At 37.6% G+C, this 19,828-nt stretch overlaps 1 protein-coding gene across 9 annotated transcripts in view; it reads left to right on the top strand.

Annotated features, from left to right (window-relative positions):
• The window catches only part of FASTKD1 (FAST kinase domains 1), a 44,293-nt gene extending 25,902 nt beyond the window's left edge, over positions 1-18,391 (top strand). For 6 of the 9 annotated variants that reach the window (XM_016949985.4, XM_016949984.4, XM_063791295.1 and 3 more), the window contains 8 exons: positions 1,458-1,944; positions 3,335-3,449; positions 7,969-8,097; positions 10,007-10,135; positions 10,807-10,920; positions 16,651-16,789; positions 17,439-17,553; positions 18,214-18,391. In XM_016949985.4, coding sequence (XP_016805474.2) covers positions 1,458-1,944; positions 3,335-3,449; positions 7,969-8,097; positions 10,007-10,135; positions 10,807-10,920; positions 16,651-16,789; positions 17,439-17,553; positions 18,214-18,315 — 1,330 coding nt within the window. In that variant the 3' untranslated portion in view covers positions 18,316-18,391. Of the gene's footprint in view, positions 1-1,457; positions 1,945-3,334; positions 3,450-7,968; positions 8,098-10,006; positions 10,136-10,422; positions 10,921-16,650; positions 16,790-17,438; positions 17,554-18,213 lie in introns of all 9 variants that reach the window. The other 3 variants (XM_016949990.4, XM_016949992.4, XR_010150128.1) reach the window with 2 other exon arrangements.
• Positions 18,392-19,828: the final 1,437 nt, after the last annotated feature.

The raw sequence follows: 19,828 nt of genomic DNA, 5'->3' as shown, positions 1-19,828 counted from the left end.
GGAAACATTGTTCTGACATGGACCTTTTGTTTCCCTGGGACTGTGGTTTTATTTTTGAATAAAAAATTTTGACCTGTGCTTCAGAACAGGTCTTCCTGTTTTATTCCTTTATTCCTTCCACTATTTCTATACTGAAAGATTTTTTTTTCTTTTCTTTTCTTTTTTTTTGAGACGGAGGGCATCAGGAAGTCTTAGGCTTTCCTGAATAATCCTTTATGGACCTGTCATCTTTGAATTTATCAAACTCTCTCTTTTTTTTTTTTTTTTTTGAGATGGAGTCTTCCTCTGTCGCCCAGGCTGGAGTGCAGTGGCACGATCTCGGCTCACTGCAACCTCCACCTCCCTGGTTCAAGAGATTCCCCTGCCTCAACCTCCTGAGTAGCTGGGATTACAGGTGCACGTCACCATGCCTGACTAAGCTAATTTTTTTGTGTTTTTAGTAGAGACAGCATTTCACCATGTTGGCCAGACTGGTCTCGAACCCCTGTCCTCGGCCTCCCAAAGTGCTGGGATTACAGACATGAGCCACCGTGCCTGGCCTATCTAACTCTTCTTAAATTAACTTGTATTATGCCCACCTGTGATGTTATATATATTGGCTTTTGTCCTAGTTACTAGTTCATAACTTCTATAGCTCTTGCTATAGCCTTTTGTTAACAATGTTGGGTATGTTAGGCCTCTGGAAAGAGAATCTCTCTCCTGCCCCAAAGCAGGACTCTAATCTCCCTCCACCTTTCTGATCGTGGGTCTTAAGACGCTCCCCTGAGAGATCCCACCCTACACCCTGTGTGAGGAAATGTTGATGTCACGAAGCTCATAAAAACCCAAGAAGACTGGGTTTGGACTGCTTCCGGATAGCCGAACACGTGGAGGTTCCTGGAGGGTGGCATGGTCAGGGAGGGCATGGAAGCTCTGCACCCCTTCCCACATACCTCACCCTACTGTCCCTTCATCTGCATTCTTTATAATATCATTTATAATAAACCTGTAAACATAAACAACTGCTTCCCTGAGTTCTGTGAATCACTCCAGCAAATTAATCAAACCCAAAGAGGAGGTCATGGGAAACCCAACTTGAAGCCGGTTGCTCAGAAGTTCTGGAGGCCTACTTTTGCAACTGGAGTCTGGGGTTTTTGTGGGAGAGGTTAGTCTTAGAGACCAAGTTCCCAACCTGTGGGATCTGACACTGTCCCCGGGTAGATTGCGTCAGAACTGAATTGGACACCCAGCTGGTGTCTGCTGCTTGGAAGAACTCCCACACATTTGGTCACAGAAGTCTTCTGTGGTTGATGATTGTTGTGGTTTGAGATTAGAGGAGAAACATAGTTTGAAAGAGGTTTTTTTGAATCATCATCTTACCTATTAATTGTAGTACTCATATGTATTCATATTTTAATACATATATATTTTGGGTTTGTTGCTGATGTATTTTATTCTTTTCGTTTTTCATTTTGCAGTTATTTGAAAAATAGTTTCATACCAACTGAGGTGTCTGTTCTGGTCCGTGCTATTTCCCTGCTCCCTTCTCCTCACTTGGACGAAGTGGGGATATCCCGAATTGAAGCCGTTTTACCACAGTGTGACCTAAATAACCTGAGTAGTTTTGCCACATCTGTTTTAAGATGGATTCAGCATGATCACATGTATTTGGATAATATGACTGCGAAACAACTGAAACTACTTCAAAAATTAGATCACTATGGTCGTCAGAGACTACAACACAGCAACAGTTTGGATCTGTTACGGAAGGAACTTAAATCTCTCAAAGGAAACACGTTTCCTGAGTCACTTCTTGAAGAAATGATTGCTACTTTACAGCATTTCATGGATGATATTAATTACATAAATGTTGGGGAGATTGCATCTTTTATTTCTAGTACTGATTACCTCAGTACTTTGCTACTTGATAGGATAGCCTCAGTGGTTGTTCAGCAGATTGAAAAGGTGAAATTTAAATGGTAGACATTAATTTTATAGAGTTGTCAACTTCTGCAAGCATAATTTTTATCATAGGCACTTTGAGAACTTGGATTGGAATTTGAGGTTTAAAAATTAAATAAATTCTGGGTCAAATGTGGTAGCTCAAGCCTGTAATTCCAGCGGTTGGGAGGCTGAGGTGGGAGGATTGGTTGAGCCCAGGAATTAAGGCTCAGTGAGCTACGATTGCACCACTGCACTCCAGCCTGGGTGACAGAGTGAGACCCTGTCTCTTAAGAAAAACAAAGAAAAATCTGGTTTCTGTTTCAGCGATTTGTTGTTCCTCTCCTTAAAGTCACTTTCTTATTCCGGCATTGTAGATTTGGAAAGATCAGCAATCATTCTTTGGTTCATTACAGTATTAAGATTAGTAATCAATTCTTTGAGGATACTCATATTAGGACAGTGGAGTATGAATGATTTTTGGTTTTACTTTTTCTTATTTCTGTAATCGTGTGGTATTATTTTTACCATTTAAAAGCAATTATATTCAAAAGTGTGAGATAAGCTTGAAAACTGAGAAAATTATAAGGTATCCATTGGCAACTGTATTCTTAAATTGTCATTGGATCTTCTTGCAGATTTATTTCTGGGACTTACTTGTAAAATGCCGCTTTATGGATTATGTGAGAAGCAGCTCACTTACAAAATCACTATCATAAATATATCAGGGCAAGGCCTTTATTTAAAAGACAGTGTTTCTCACAAATGAAAATAAAAAGTTTGTCTTAACTTGCTTAGTATAGTGCCTGGAAGTCATTAAGTATTGGATGAATAAGTGAAAAATGAAATAAAAAAGCAAATGAAAGAAAAATAAATGCTAGTGGTTATAATTTAAGAAACTTCTTTAATTATATTATGATTATTCTATAAAATGTACTGATTATCATGGAAATTGCTGATACTGTTTCCTATTCAATTTAGTGACTAATGAATTCTGAAACAGAATTTATTTACTTATTTTAAGTTTAAATAAAGACAGGGTCTCACTATGTTGCCCTGACTAATCTCGAACTCCTAGCATCAAGCAATCCTCCCACCTCAGCCATCCAAAGTGTTGGGATGACAGGCATGAGCCACCACTCCCAGCCAGAACAGAATTTTACACCTAACAAAATAAATTTGTAAATTATCTGATTTACTTCTTTTTTGTTACATTAACACTTTTGGGGTTATTAATAATGTTGGTGGGGTTAAATAAATTATAGCAGGATGGAAAAATTAATAAGCAGGGTGATACATTTATTATTTAACTGTAGCGATGATAGGAAAAGATTTCTCCTAAAAAATAATTAGGTTAAAATTTTGTCTTATTTTCCTAAAGTTTAAACTATAAATTTTTTTTCTTTTTATACAGATCCATCCTTTTACAATCCCTGCTATTATTCGTCCATTCAGCGTATTGAACTATGATCCACCTCAAAGGGATGAATTTTTGGGAACTTGCGTGCAACATCTTAATTCTTACTTAGGTAGGTATATTGTTTGGTAATACATTGAGTGAATAAGTCAGAGGATACTTGTTGCTGCTGAGCTAGGAGATGTCCCTCATTTAAAGGGTAGCCATAATAGCCATGAATTATCTACCTAAAAAAAGGTTTTTTGTTTGTTTGTTTGTTTTTGAGACAGAGTCTTGCTCTGTCGCCCAGGCTGGAGTGTAGTGGCGCGATCTTGGCTCATTGCAACCTCTGTCTCCTGGGTTCAAGTGATTCTCCTGCCTCAGTCACCCCAGTAGCTTGGACTATAAGCATGTGCCACCACACCCGGCTAATTTTTTGCATTTTTAGTACAGACAGGGTTTCACCATGTTGGCCAGGGTGGTCAGGAACTCCTGACCTCAGGTGATCCACCCGCCAAGGCTTCCCAAAGTGTTGGGATTACAGGTGTGAGCCGCTGCGCCCGGCCCTATAAAAACTTTGTATCCATTTTAATTATGAAAAATGTCAAACTTGTATAAAGAATTAAACAAAGAACACATATATACTCACCGTGTAGATTCAATAATGTTAACATTTTACAGTGTTTGCCTTATCCGTTTGTTTCTCTCTCTTATTTTTTTTCTGAGCCATTTCAAAGTTGTAGGCATTGTGACCCTCCATCCCTAATTACTTTAGCATACATCTCCTAAGAATAATGACATTCTTCTGTACCACCACAATACTGTTGCCACACCTAAGAAACTTAATCATAGTCCCCTAATATCTAATACACAGTTCATGTTTCAGTCTCCCTAAGTGTTACCAAAATACATTTTAGAATAGTTGTTTTGCACCCAGTATTCACTCATTGTGTTTGGTTGTTATCTCTTCAGTCTCTTATAGTTTCGAATTTTGTTTCCTTTTTTTCTTTTCTTGGCATTGACTTGGTTTTTTTTTTTCTTAACTTTTTGTTATCCAGGTTTTCAAATATACAGAAAAATTGAACAATACAACAAACATCTGTATAATAATAAACTGTAGCCCCACAGTCGTGATTGAGTATTGATTAACATTTGCCACATTTGCTCTGTGTATGTGCACAAGCGCGTATGCGTATGATGAACCTTCCAGTTGTCAGCTCTATGTACTTCAGGTTATAAGGACGTTCTCCTATGTAACTACAATACTGGTATCATTACCAGTACCAAAGAAAATGAACAAGTACCATCTACTACCTAGTCCGTAATCAAATTTTCCCGAGTCACCAAATTATCTTTTATAACTTTTTTTTTTGAGACAGAGTTTTGCTCTTGTTGCCCAGGCTGGAGTGTAATGGCGCAATCTCGGCTCACTGCAACCTCCGCCTCCCAGGTTCAAGTGATTCTCCTGCCTCAGTCTCCCGAGTAGCTGGGATTACAGGCATGCGCCACTACACCCAGCTAATTTTGTATTTTTAGTAGAGATGGGGTTTCTCCATGTTGGTCAGGCTGGTCTCGAACTCCCGACTTTAGGTGATCCACCCACCTCAGCCTCCCAAAGTGCTGGGATTACAGACGTGAGCCACCATGCCTGGCTATAACTTTTTTTTAAACAACTAGCATTGAGTAGTTATGTCTTTTCCTCCATCTTTTTTGCTTGATATTTATTTTTATAAAATGATTGGCCATTTATTATAAATTGTGCCACATTCTGGATTTGTCTGATTGTTTTCCTTTAACTTGCTTCTCCATCTCCTGCATTTGTAGTAAACTAGAAATTAGGTATAGATGCTTGGTTAGGTTCAGATTAAACATTTGCAGCAAAAATAACTTGTATGTAGTGCTGTGTACCTTATATTTAGATCACATCTGGAGGCACATAATGTCTGATTGTTTCTGTCTATTTAGATTTTGGGTTTTTTTTGAGATGGAGTCTTGCCAGATTGTTTTTTAAAAGTAAAAAAATTAAGGTTTCTTAAGAACCTTAATAGATGTTTGTGAATTGTTTGAAGGGTTGCTGCTCTTATGCTGATTATTTTGCATCTCTTAAAAAGGTCTTTAAAAAAATTATCTTTTAAATTTAGAGATGGGGTCTTGCTACGTTGCCCAGGCTGATATCAAATGCCTGGGCTCAAGCGGTCCTCCCACCTTGGCCTCCAAAGTGCTGGAATTACAGGCATGTGCCACCACACCTGGCCAGAAAAGTCTTTTGGAAATATTTCAGTACTAGAAAAAAGTAGAATAGAAATAGTCCTTCCTGCTGTTAGCCTTAGCAGAAGCAATATGTGAGGACAGCAGAGACAGGAAATTACTTTTTCTTTTTCCTTTTCCTTTTTATTTTGGGTCCTGAGTTGTGTTTGGAACAGTTTGACCTTGAAGGATTAGAGCTTTATGAGACTTTTCTTCTCAGACTCACAGTATGTACTTGTCAGTATGATATAGAAGCTTTAGAGGAGAAATGCTCAGTAACCGTTCCTTTTCAGTCAACACTTTCCATGTACTTACTGTCAGGTATTCTTCTAGGCACTGGAGATACAGGAGAGAGTAAAAACAGATAAACTACCATGATCGAGTTTACTTTCTGTTAGGGGGAGATTGACATAAACAATAAACAAGGCTCTAAGGTCAGATGGTGATAAGTACCTTCAAGAACATTAGAGCAGGGTAAGTGTGTAGGCTGGAGCATCATGGTAAGTGTGAGATGGAGTGCTATTTTGGATAAGGGATTCAGGGACTGCCTCTCTGAGGAGATGTCATTTAACCATGGATTAAATGAATTGAGAGAGTGATGCATGTCAAGAGATAGGGAAGAGAGTCCCAGGATGAAAGAAAGGGAACTGGAAAGGGCCCTCAGGTGAGAGCATGTTTGTTTTTTTCCAGAAACAGTGGATTCAGTGTGGCAGGAGTAGATGAGGGAGACCGAGTTGGTAGGAGATAAAGTTGGAGAGACAGCCAGAGACTGGTTTCCTCAGATCTTTTTGCTCTGCCTGGAGAGTAAGAATTACCCAGTTATCTACCAAGCAACAGATACTGAGAGCTTCCATATCCAGCATAACATGTTAGGCTCTACATTAGGGATTTATATAGATCTTTAGAACTCTGGTGAAGCTGGTGTGAAACAAGTATAAATATATTAATTGTGTCTGCATCATGCTAATGGACTTTGCTACATTTTTGTGGGATCTATGGGCCAGACAGCATCTAACCATGTCTGATACTACTGTGTCACAGCCTACAACGTGAGGCTGGGATATGTATATGTATATGTGTATATGAATGTGTTGCATGTATGGTATACATTTATACCCCTTTTTAGTAACACAACTATATGTAGAAAGATGAGACTTTACATTGAGACTTAGACTGTATTCTCCTGGTTGTTCAGTCATGTGTCGACAACCAGAAGGAAATGAAAGTGCATCTCTTTCCAGGTTCTCCAAATAGAGTCTTAGAAATTAGAAAATTTTGTTGCTAAAGAGTATAAGGAAAGAAAGATTGAGAAGTACAGCTTTGAGTTTTTAAAACTTAATCAGAGAAAGTTTTAAAAATTCCTAGGGAACTTTATAAGTAAAATTTTAAATAACTAATGGAGTAATAATTTTCATTGTTTTGAGTAAAGACGAATTTTGACGGATTAGTTTTGCTGGTAGAAATCATTACTATTAACTTCATTTATGATCTGGTCTTTCTTTATTAAATAAACTTAGAAAAAATTGAAAAGGAAAGATTTAATGTTGTCTCTTCTGTCCTTAGTAAGAATACCTATGCCAGTCAGGCATTTTAGGTGACCCTTTCCGCCACATTAGAAATGTCTCTTGGATGAGGCAAATCAGGTAAATAGTTGAAGCCTTATACTGTGGGGCATCTGCCATGCTGCTGGGTGACAAGTAAAGGAGGAGGTGCTAGGCAAGACCTCAGCCTCAAACATGTGTACACTCTGCTTGGAGATCTGAGATTCCCAGAGAGCAGCATAGTATAATAATCCAGGCTCCAGAGCTGGACATTCTGGGTTAAACCCTACTCTCCGCTGCCAACTCTGATCTTGGGCAAGTCATTTAACCTCTCTGCTTCCTAATGCTTATTTATAAGGTGGAGATAATTGTTTCTACTGATATAAGATATAAGTGAGTTAATATATCTAAAGTGTTTAGAATGGTATGTAACATATTCTGAACACTATTGTATTATTATCATCAACACTGGGATCACTTCTTTTTACTTGCACCACTGTCCTTTTGTTTTGGATTCTTTTTCCAAGGCTATTTTTAAAACTTCTTACTAAAGTGTAATAACAAATGTTCGTATAACTTTAGTATAATACTGTGAATTTATTCAAATTGAATCACCTAGGGAATCAGTACTGAGATCAAGACACAGAGTATTATCACAGTACCCTTCTCCTCTTGTCCCCTTTTCCTACTTGGCCCCCACCCAAAGGTAACCACTTAACCATTATCCTGTCTTGTAACAGTGTAGATTAGTTTTGTCAAGGCTGTGTATCTTTTTTTTTAAAACCTGGCTTTGCCTGAATAAATTATAAGTGTATATATAAGTGAGGCAGCTATACCTTTAAAAAAATCTTAATTTTCTTTTAGGTATATTGGATCCTTTTATATTAGTGTTTCTTGGTTTCTCTTTGGCCACACTTGAATATTTTCCAGAAGATCTGCTAAAGGCAATTTTTAACATCAAATTCTTAGCTAGATTGGATTCTCAACTTGAAAGTATGTATCTATCTTTTAATTTATTTAATTATCTGTTGTACTTTATATCCAAGTCTCAGGTCTATCTATACTGAAGAATTTTAATGTTAATAACTTTTTTTCTGTTTCTAATAGTATTCATGCTTATTGTAGAAATTTGGAAAACACAGGAATAAAATAGAAAATAAAAAATTACCCATCTTACTAACAAGTAAAACTACCACTTTTAATGTTTTGGAGTATTTCTTTTCTGTCTTTCTCCTTCTCCTATGTGAATGTTTATATATCTGTGTTTTTTTGTTTTGTTTTGAGACAGGGTCTCACTCTGTTGCCCAGGCTGGAGTGCAGTGGTGCAGTCATAGCTCACTGAAGCCTTGGACTCCAGGATCAAGTGATCCTCCCACCTCAGCCTTCCAAGTAGCTGGGACCACAGGCGTGTGTCACCATGCCCAGCTAATTTTTTTTTTTTTAAGAGCTGGGATCTCACTGTATTGCCCAGGCTGGTCTCAAACTCTTGAGCTCAAGTGATTCTCCCTCCTTGGCCTCCCAGATGCTGACATTATAGGTGTGAGCCCCCACACCCAGCCTGTATTTAATTTTAATTTGTTAAATTTTTTATTTTTATATTTTGAGACAGAGTTTTGCTATGTTGCCCAGGCTGGTCTCTAACTCCTGGCCTCAAGTGATCCTCTTGCCTTGGCCTCCCAAAGTGTTGGGATTACAGGCATGAGCCACTGTACCCAGTCCCTATATGAATTTTATTTTATTTTACATTTCTTTCTTTTTCTTTTTCTTTTTTTTTTGAGATGGAGTCTTGCTCTGTTTCCCAGGCTGGAGTGCAGTGGCTCAATCTTAGCTCACTGCAACCTCCGCCTTCCCATTTCAAGTGATTGATCCTCCTGCTTCAGCCTCTCGAGTAGTGGGGATTATAAGTATGTGCCACCATGCCCGGCTAATTTTTCTGTTTTCAGTAGAGATGAGGTTTCACCATGTTGGCCAGGTTGGTGTTGAACTCCTGACCTCAAGTGATCTGCCCACCTTGGCTCACAAAGTGGTAGGATTACAGGCATGAGCCCCCATGCCTGGCCCCTATATGAATTTTAAAACAAAATTTGGATTATTTATATATTCACTTTTGTATGCTGCCTTTTTCCATCTAACTATATTTTGAGCAATTTTCCATGTTATTAAATATTTTTTGATGTCTTTTTTTATTGGCTACATAATATCCTGTTACATGGATATAATAAAATTTGTCACAGATTGTTTCCAATTCCTCATCATTGTAAGTAATGATTTGTTATACATGAATCATTGTTTCCTTAGGATAAAATCCTAAGTGTGGAATATTAGGTGAATGAAAAATCTTGGGAGTATTTTTTTTTTTTTTTTTTTGAGACGGAGTTTTGCTCTTGTTGCCCAGGCTGGAGTGCAATGGCATGATCTTGGTTACCCAAAACCTCACCTTCCGGATTCAAGCGATTCTCCTGCCTTGGCCTCCTGAGTAGCTGGGATTACAGGCATGCACCACCATGCCTGGCTAATTTTGTACTTTTAGTATAGATGGGGTTTCTCCATGTTGGTCAGGCTGGTCTTGAACTCCCGACCTCAGGTGATCCGCCCACCTCAGCCTCCCAAAGTGTTGGGATTACAGGCGTGAGCCACCGTGCCCTGCTGGGAGTATTTTTTTAAATGTACTTTTAACATTCATGATTAATGAGAACAGTGCAGGAGTTGGTCCTAATCATGTCACTGAATGTAATAATTTAAAAATATAAAGCATACGTTTGTAAATTAGAAATGTAAACAGTTCTAAATACTGTTAGAATAAAAGCATCTACTAATAGTGGGGATAAATGAATGTGAAAAAAATGGGTTGTCTTTCCTAGGTCTCAGCTGTCAAAATTCATTAGTATTTTATTAATTTCAGTTTTATCTCCATCTCGAAGTGCAAGAGTCCAGTTTCATCTTATGGAGTTAAATAGATCAGTCTGCTTGGAATGCCCTGAGTTTCAGATTCCATGGTTTCATGACCGCTTCTGTCAACAATATAATAAAGGTTTGAGTTTTCTTTTAGTCAGATAGCAAAGTTTGATTCTAAAGTAAATTATTAGGTAGTACATTGTTAATCTTGTTATACTTAAACATGACACGAGCCTTCCCAAGAGTGCCATGACCTGTTTAATATTTTATATGAGATATTGTAGGTGAAACATTATAAGAATTTCTTCATATTTGGGACATAACCCTCCTAGTTGAGAGCAAAGAACTTGTATTGAATTTAGTGTCATTATATAAGACACTACATTGAAGCTCTTAGTGAAATTATTAATCTTTATTTTTCAGTTTGTAGAACTGGGATGATTTTCATTAAAAAACTGATTAAGTCCGGGCGCGGTGGCTCACACCTGTAATCCCAGCACTTTGGGAGGCTGAAAGGCGGGCAGATCACCTGAGGTCAGGAGTTCGAGACCAGCCTGACCAACATGGAGAAACCCCATCTCTAACAAAAATACAAAATTAGCTGGGCGTGGTGGCACATGCCTGTAATCCCAGCTACTTGGGAGGCTGAGGCAGGAGAATTGCTTGAACTGGGGAGGCAGAGGTTGCAGTGAGCTGAGATCGCGCCGTTGCATTCCAGCCTGGGCAACAAGAGCGAAAACTCCGTCTCAAAGGAAAAAAAAAAGAAAAAAAAGATTAAGTAGACTAATTATTTATTTTTTTATAAAGGTATTGGTGGCATGGATGGAACACAACAGCAGATTTTTAAAATGTTAGCAGAGGTACTAGGAGGAATCAATTGTGTAAAAGCCTCGGTTCTTACGCCTTATTACCACAAAGTAGGTAAGTTATTGGGTAGGTTATTAGTTACTTTCAGAAAATCAAACTAATTTGAATAGAATCATCTTATCAGTTGGAATTTTAAAAAGTTTTTTGAATATTTTTCAAGTTGTTATTATTATTAAAATTTTCAAACGGAGGTAGAAAGAGCAATAGAATAAATCCTCAAGTTCCCGTGGCCCAGTGTTGATAACCAAGAGTGTTTTCTATTCTTTAGAAAAAAAAAAAAAAAATTAAGGTCAGTCCTCCACCAATTCTAAGTAAAACCCAGATTCAGATTCACTGAACATTTCTGGATCTTCAAAAGATTCTGTCCTCTCCATTCAGTGTGTGAAAATAAGGGAAATGACTCTTTAATTTCTATTTCATTGTTTTAAGTTCATCTGAAAAACTAAGTTGGTCTATCAGCCTGGATGAAGATTTCCAAAGATACTGTGCTTGATGCTAACCTGATTAATCTTGTTTCTCAACTGGTCTAGTTGTAGAATGCATTCTGATTGAATTGTGGATCACATAAAGCTGGTGGACTAGCTTACGTTGATGGCAATATAAAATTTTCAAAGATATTGCCACATTCAAGTGGTGATCTTAAATGAAAAAGATAAAATTTCAAGATAATTAACATAAACTTTCTAAATTTAGGTTTAGAAAACCTCTGCATATACAGGATATTTAAAAGGATTATAAACTTGGTATAAACTAACAGTGTAAATGGTAGCCAAAAATCAAATACTATTTAAACTATATTGTTAATAATAACAAAAAAGTTGGTAATCCCATTGTATTCTATTTTTTAGACACCTTAATATATATATATATATATTTTGCATGTTGTCCTTTTTAAGAGACAGTGACAATTAGGGTCTAGAAACAAAGGAGGACAGATAGTGAAGGATCTTGTCTAATCATGTCGTAGACAGAACTAGAGAGGACTAGGATTGCATGGATTTCAATCCTTGAGCAAGTTCTTCTGAACCTTGTTAACTTCTTCATCAGTGAAATGGGGATAATAATGCCTACTTGATAGGATTAACTGAGATATTGCATGTAAAGCATTTAACACTATCCTTGGAACATAGTAAGTGCTCAATGAATTTATTTTTATTTTAATTTTTTTATAGAGACAGGGTCTCACTATGTTGCTGGTCTCAAACTCCTGGGCTCAAGCGATCCTCCTGCCTCAGCTTAGCCTCCCAAAGTGTTGGGATTACAGGTGTGAGCCACTGTGCCCAGCCCAATAAATCTTACTTGAAAAAAAAAAAAAAGGATGTTTAGTCTGAAAAATAGAAGTCTTATGGGGACCATAATGTTTTAAAATGTTTGAAGGATTGTTAAGTAGAAGAACTAGATATCTCTACCTCAAAGATGAACAAAATGGTAAAAATGAAAGGAAGCAGACTTTAACTTGGTATAATGAGAATTATTGACTGCTTTCTGAAGAAGTAATGTTGAGGCAGAGGCTGAGTATTCAGATGATAGATGTGTGTGATTTTTGCACTGGGCAGGAAGGTGAACTAGATAATCATTAATGCTCTCATCTTGTGCTATAAAACACAACTTTCCTTTGATTTTATGTTAATCAGGATTGAGTTGGGTATGAGTGACAAAAATCCATAAATTGGCTGGGCACAGTGGCTCATGCTCATACACATAGTCTCAGCACTTTGGGAGGCTGAGGTGGAAGGATAGCTTGAGCTCAGGAGTTTGAGACCAGCCTGGGCAATGTAGTTAGATCCTGTCTCTAAATAAATAAATAAACAAACAAATAAATAATAAATAAATAAATAGCAGGCATGGTGGTATGCCCCTCTAGTCCCATTGCTCAGGAGTTTGAGACCAGCCTGGGCAATATAGCAAGACCCTGTCTCTAAATAAATAAATAATTATCAGGTATGGTGGCATGCCCCTGTAGTCCCATTAGGAGGCTGAGGTGGGAGAATCTCTTGAACCCAGGAGTTGAGTCAACAGTGAGTTACAGTCACGCTACTGCACTCTAGCCTCAGTGACAGAGCAAGACTCTGTCTCTAAAACAAAATAAAACAAAACAAAAAACAAACATTGAAGCTGGGCATGGTAGTGCAAGCCTGTAATCCTAGCTACTTTGAGAGACAGAGGTAGGAGGATCACTTGAGCCCAGAAGTTTGATACCAGCCTGGGCAATATAGTGAGAAGCCATCTCTTTTTAATATTTTTCTTTTTTTCTTCAGAACAATATGAATATAACCCCATCTCTTAAAAAAAATTACATGAGACATGCTTAACATAGAAAAACTAGAAAAGGAAGATAACAAAAAAGAAAAATTACCCATGATATAGCCGCTGTTTGCTTTTGGTGTCTGTTTTCCTAACTTAAAAAAAAAAAGACAAAAAGGTTTTCTTCTGTAGTGTTTGTGTTTTAGTCCTTTTCTGCTGCTACAACAAAATACCTGAGACTGGTTAATTTATAAACAACAGAAATTTGGCCGGGCGCAGTGGCACACGCCTGTAATCCCAGCACTTTGGGAGACAGAGGCGGGCGGATTACCTGAGGTTGGGAGTTCGAGATCAGCCTGGCTAACATGGTGAAACCCCATCTCTACTAAATATACAAAATTAGCTGGGCGTGGTGGCGCACGCCTGTAATCCTAGCTACTCCTGAGGCTGAGGCAGGAGAATCGCTTGAACCCGGGAGACGGAGGTTGCAGTGAGCTGGGATCGTGCCACTGCACTCCAACCTGAGCGACGGTGAGACTCTGTATCAAAAAAAAAAAAAAGGAAAAAAAAAACAACAACAGAAATTTATTTTTCACAGTTCTGGAGGCTAGGAAGTCCAAGCTTGAGATACCAACAGGTTTGGTATCTACTAAGGACCTAGCCTCTGCTTCCAAGATGGTACTTTGAATGCTGTGTCCTCCCATGGCAGAAGGGACAGGAAGGCAACAGAGGATGCTCTTTTATAGGGTCACTAATCTTATTAATGAGGGCTCTGCCCTCATGACTTAATCGTCTCCTAAAGGTTCTGCCTCTTTTTTTTTTTTTTTTTTTTTTTTTTTGAGAAAGGGTCTTGTTCTGTCACCCAGGTTGGAGTGCAGTGCAGGAGTGCAGTGGCATGATCACGGTTCATTGCAACCTCTGCCTCCAGAGCTCAAGTGATTCTCCCACCTCAGCCTCCTGAGTAGCTGGGTCTACAGGCACACACCACCACACCAGGCTAATTTTTGTGTTTTTTGTAGAGATGGGGTTTCACCATGTTGCACAGGCTGGTCTTAAACTCCTGAGCTCAAGCAGTCCTCCTGCCTCTGCCTCCTAAAGTGCTAGGATAACAGATGTGAGCTACCACGCCTGGCCTAAGGTCCCACTATTATTATTAACACATTGATGATTATGTTTCAACAGATGAATTTTGGGGGACACATTTAGATCATAGCAGTTTATAACTTTATATGTTGTGAATATTTTTCTATGCCAACAGATATGCTTATACAACATCTTTTTTAGTTACTGCACATTTCATTAAGTATGCTATGATTTAATCAATCTGTAAGATTTTTTTGCTGGTATGTCCATCTGTCAAACAATGCTGCAATTTCATATAACAACAATAATAGATTTATCTTTATATATTGCTTATTATGTGTTAGACACCATTTTAAGTACTTCGTAAGTACTTGTGTGGGTGTATGCATATAGTAAACTTATATCCCTATGATGTATGTAAATTATTTGCAGATGAGGAGACTAAAGTCCACAAACATTATTGATTGCCCAAGGTTATATACCTGGCAAATGACAGAGCCAGGATTTGAGCTTGGCATTCTGGCTCTAGAATTCATTCTCTTAATGAATTTTATATATTTCATCTTTCATAATTAACTTAAAGATGGTTCAGTGCCTGAGTTTTTCACCAGAGTTCCATCTGATTCTTTTCAAATCACAGACATCATTTCAGGAAGTATATTTAAAAGATAAGAATGACTTAAAAAACATAACAACAATATCATCTTTATCATCCTATAACCATTAATAATAATTTCTTAATATCTTTTAAGAAATGTTCAGCAATATGGGAAATTTAACGTAAGTAGAGAGATATGGGAAATTTTAGATAAAATTTAACATTTTATTGAAATGTTAGATTTGGCATACTATAATGAACTCAATGATCAAGGATTGAAGGTAGTAGAATTATGGGAAATGTCACATAAGTAGAGAGATATGGGAAATTTTAGATAAAATTGAACATTTATGGGAATTATGGGAAATGTAACATAAGTAGGGAGATATGGGAAATTTTAGATAAAATTTAACATTTTATTGAAATGTTAGATTTGGCCTACTATAATGAACTCAATGGTGAAGGATTGAAGGCAGTGGAACCTATTCCTCATACGTCTCATGCACTGCACCCCTATACCTTTGCTTTTCCTGTTTTAAGTGTCTTTTATGTTTATTTTATAGTTTGTTTGTCCAAATTGGGATCTTAACATTCCACTTGGTTGGTTTGCAGTTTTTGGTTCAACTTTTCCTTTCCTACTTCTTTTTTTAACTTAAAATTTGAGAATAAGTTTTTTTTTCCACATTTCGAACTTTTCTAATTGCAGCCCTGTGATAACATTTAAAATGTCATCTGATAGTTTTTAATGTTTTTACTGTAAACCTGGGTTTGCTGTAAACCATTAGTGATATCTAGAGATTTGATTAGATTTTAGGTTTTTTTTTTAGGTTTTTCTTTTTGGCCAAAAACTTCATAAGTGGCTTGTACTTCTTTTTGCATCCTCTCAGGAGGCACACAAGGCTGGTTGTCTTTTTCTTTTTCTTTCTTTCCTTTTTTTTTTTTTTTTTGTCTGGCTCTGCTGCCTAGGCTGAGGTGCAGTGGCACAAGCATGGCTTACTGCAGCCTTGACCTCCTAGGTTCAAGGGATCCGCCCACCTCAGCCTCCTCAGCCGGAGTAGCTACCACTACATCTGGCTTATTTTTTAAGTTTTTTGTAGAGATTGGGTTTTGCCATGTTGCCCAGGCTGGTCTGGAACTCCTGAGCTCAAGCAATCTGCCTGCCTCGGCCTCCCAAAATGCTGGGATTACAGGTGTGAGCCACTGTGCCTGGCCTGGTTGTCTTTTATACATTAAGACTCATCAGTGGGTTCGTATGTTGTCAGCTGATTCATTCAACAGAAAGTTCCCCTGTCAGCTTTTCACCTGCTGATTTTAGCAGTTATTAATGATCACTCATTGCCTAAATCCATCATTCAGAGGGGTGGTAAAGTAGCGATATTCTACATCTATCATGCCTTCTACATTTATTAGCTGGAATTTGTCTCAAAAGGACTTTCCCATATCAACTGTTTAGTTACCCTTATGTACAATTCATGTAGAAAAGACAGGATAAATGCTTGTATCTTTTTCTTTATTAATTTTCAGATGAGTTGGTTTAGCTTTCTCCAAATGTAATCAAGAGCCTTAAAGAGATTGAAACTCTTTAATGTGATTTGGCCTAGCCCAGTGCTAAATGTAGCCTAGTACTTAATATTATTTTGTAATTCTTCTGGTTGATTTTTTTATTGATTGATTTCCAAAGAGAGGTGCCATTGGACCAGATCTTATAAAAATAACTTGGATAATTTGAGAGGTTCGTCATTCTTTTGTGAGTGTGTGTGTGTACAAATATTATATGCATATATATTTCAAATATATCTTAAACTTTTATCTGTAAGACTTTACCTAATTCATACTACCAGTTTCTATGCTTCCTTAAGATTTTGAGTGTATCTTGGATAAAAGAAAAAAACCTCTTCCGTATGGAAGCCATAATATAGCACTGGGACAACTACCAGAAATGCCCTGGGAATCAAATATCGAAATAGTTGGATCAAGGCTGCCACCAGGGGCTGAAAGGTAATTTATTTCTTAGTTTTAGATTGTATTAATATCTAAATGTTAAATTTGGTGTACTATACTGAAGTCAGTGATCAAGGATTGAAGGTAGTGGAATCTGTTCCTCATATGTCATGCATTCCACCTTTGTAACTTTGCTTTTCCTCTCCTTTCTGCTTTAATGTTCTCCCTTCTTCTGTCCAAAGCCTAGCAATCTCCCTAACTAAAGTGCTAAAAGAATTGTCCTCCACTGGAAGTAAAATAGTATCTTCTTTTGCGCTCCCATACCTCTCTACTTTTCTCATAGCACTTAGCCACTTCCTACACTGCATTACAGTAACTTACTATACATCATGTGTTCTCTGTTAGACTATAAGCTGTGTTGCTTCATATTTGTACCCCTCACAGTGGTTTACATATAGTAGGCATGTGTAAATATATATTGGACCAAAAAAATGGATGAAAGCAGACAAATATTTACAATAATTTTGTGTAACTAAATAGGTTTGTCATCAATTACTAATTTCTTAGTAGAAACATAACTTGATATACTCATTTATATTCATTGGCTTTTGTTAGTTTATAAAGATGCAATCTTGTTTCTGAAAAGCTTGTAATTATTCAGTTTCTTATTCTGATTTTAGGAGTAAATATTTTTTATCTTATGTAGGATTGCTTTGGAATTTTTGGATTCAAAAGCACTTTGTAGAAATATCCCTCACATGAAAGGAAAATCTGCTATGAAAAAACGACATTTGGAAATTCTGGGGTATCGTGTAATTCAGGTATGAAATACTCATGTAATTCAGCCTCTAAAAAGCCCAGAGACACTAGCTGTACATGTGCTTCCTTTTAATGTGAAAGTTCCAGAATTACCTTTTTAAATATATTTTTAAAAATGTATCACTCAAACAGGCCAGATACAATAGCTCATGCCTGTAGCTACTTGGGTGGCTGAGGTGGGAGGATTGCTTGATCCTAGGAGACTGAGGCTGCAGTGAGCCGTGATCATCCCACTGCACTCCAGCCTGGGTGACAGAGCAAGACCCTGTCTCATAAAAATAAATAAATAAAAGTTGTCATTTATTTTATTGTCTTTAGAATATCCATATCTTATGATTTCTATATCTTACAAAGGAGAGAGGCACTGTAGAGATGGATAGAGTTATCAGAGGAAACAACTAGGTATGAATATAGAAGACTACGTAGGAAAAAATGTCCATCATTGGTATTGTAGGAAAAGGAGGATGAAAGGAGCAGAAAAAAGTATTCTAGGCAATGTCAGAAGGACCCACTTGTCTTCCAGTAGAGGTTCACAGGCTATCCTTATGTAAACTAATTTCATAGGATTCCTACAGCTTTGATCAGTAGTGCTTATATGTCTTCCTCAATGTTTTTTGTTGTTGCTTTAAAACTTTCATTCAAACCACATTACTTATTTTCAGATTTCCCAGTTTGAATGGAACTCTATGGCACTGTCAACAAAGGATGCTCGGATGGACTACCTGAGAGAATGTATATTTGGAGAAGTCAGGTCATGTTTGTAGTTTTTATTTAAAATGAATGTTATCATGTGTTACATTTGGACCTATTTTAATAAAGTGGCCTGTCTCAATTAAAAAATAGGTACAAATGTCCTAAGGTGGGAACATGCCTGGCATGTTTGAGAATAACAAAGGATCCAGTGTGGCTGGAGCAGAACAAGTGGGGAGTGGGGTGGGAGTGTATAAGAGAAAAGATAAGAGATAACAGAGTCAAATACAACCTCTTGGCTACTCTGAGCGAGATGAGAAGCCATTGGAGGCTTTTCAAGTAAGGAATGATATGAACTCACATTTTAACTGCGTTACATTGGCTACCTTGTTGAGATAAGAAAAGACTACGATGAGGCAAATGTGTAAGAAAGAAAACTCTTTATGAGGTCATTGCAATAATCCAGACAACAATGGATGGTGGCTTGGAGAGAGTGGTAGCAGTGGAGGTAATAAGAAGTAGTCAGATTTTTTGGATGTATGTTGAAGATAAAGGCAACAGAATTTGCTCACTGATTGGATATAAGGTATGAGACAAATAGGAGTCAAGGATAATTCTAAGTTTTTGTCCTAAGCAACTAAGAGGATGTCATTAGCATTAACTAAGATGGGGATAGTCTACAGGAAGAGCAAGATGGGGGGCAGGTGGTGGGGGTTGATCACAAGTTTGTTTTAGATATGTTGAGTTTGTGATGTCTTTTAAACATCTAAGTGGATATATCAAATAGAGAATTCAGTAAATGAGCTTGGAGGTCAGGGAAGAGGTCCAGGCCCCAGATATAAATGTATAAATGTCAGCAGTATTCAATGCCATGAGAGTAGATGAAATCGCTTAAAATGAGATTAGAGAAGAGTGTGAATGGAGGAGAGGTCTGAGGACTGAGTTTTCAAGTGCCCCAACATTAAAAGATTAAGAGGAAGAGGAGGAATCAGGAAAGGAGACTGAGCAGGGATGGCCAATGAGGTAGGAGGAAGGAAGGTAAGTAATACTTCCTAGAAGCCAAGTGGATAAAGCATTTCAAGGGGGAGGTGAGTAGTTGTATCAGATGCTGCTGATAGGTCAGGAAAGATGACAAATGGGAAATGGCTATTAAATTTAGCAACATGAAAATCATTAGTACTTTGAAAATAGTCGTTTTGAAGTGGTGCATGTGAAAGCCTGACTGGTTCAAGAGAAAATGGGAGGAGATACATTTTTTCCTAAATGGAAGCAAAGAAATGGGGTAGTAGCTGAGTGGACCATCTTGACCTGGTGTAATCCTACACATTGAGAGAATAATGGCTTCTCCCTGTCTTACAACACATTTATTCAATAAAATGGTTACTAAGGGCCTACTGTGTGATATAATCCCCAACCCTTCCTCTAAGAGTGATGGTTTTGTGCTCAGCAGGCCACAGCCTAACTACTCTCACTTACGCCACCTGGTGGTGGTGGAGGTAATTGACCATCTGAACCGTGGCTATCTTCTGACTCCATGACCCTCTCAATTCATACTATCTCAAAATAAGTTGGTAGCTGGAGTGCCTT

This window comes from Pan troglodytes, chromosome 13, assembly GCF_028858775.2.
Source record: "Pan troglodytes isolate AG18354 chromosome 13, NHGRI_mPanTro3-v2.0_pri, whole genome shotgun sequence".
NCBI lineage: Eukaryota > Metazoa > Chordata > Mammalia > Primates > Hominidae > Pan > Pan troglodytes.
Note: the sequence above shows the minus strand (reverse complement) of the source record. Positions and strands in the feature narration are given on the sequence as shown.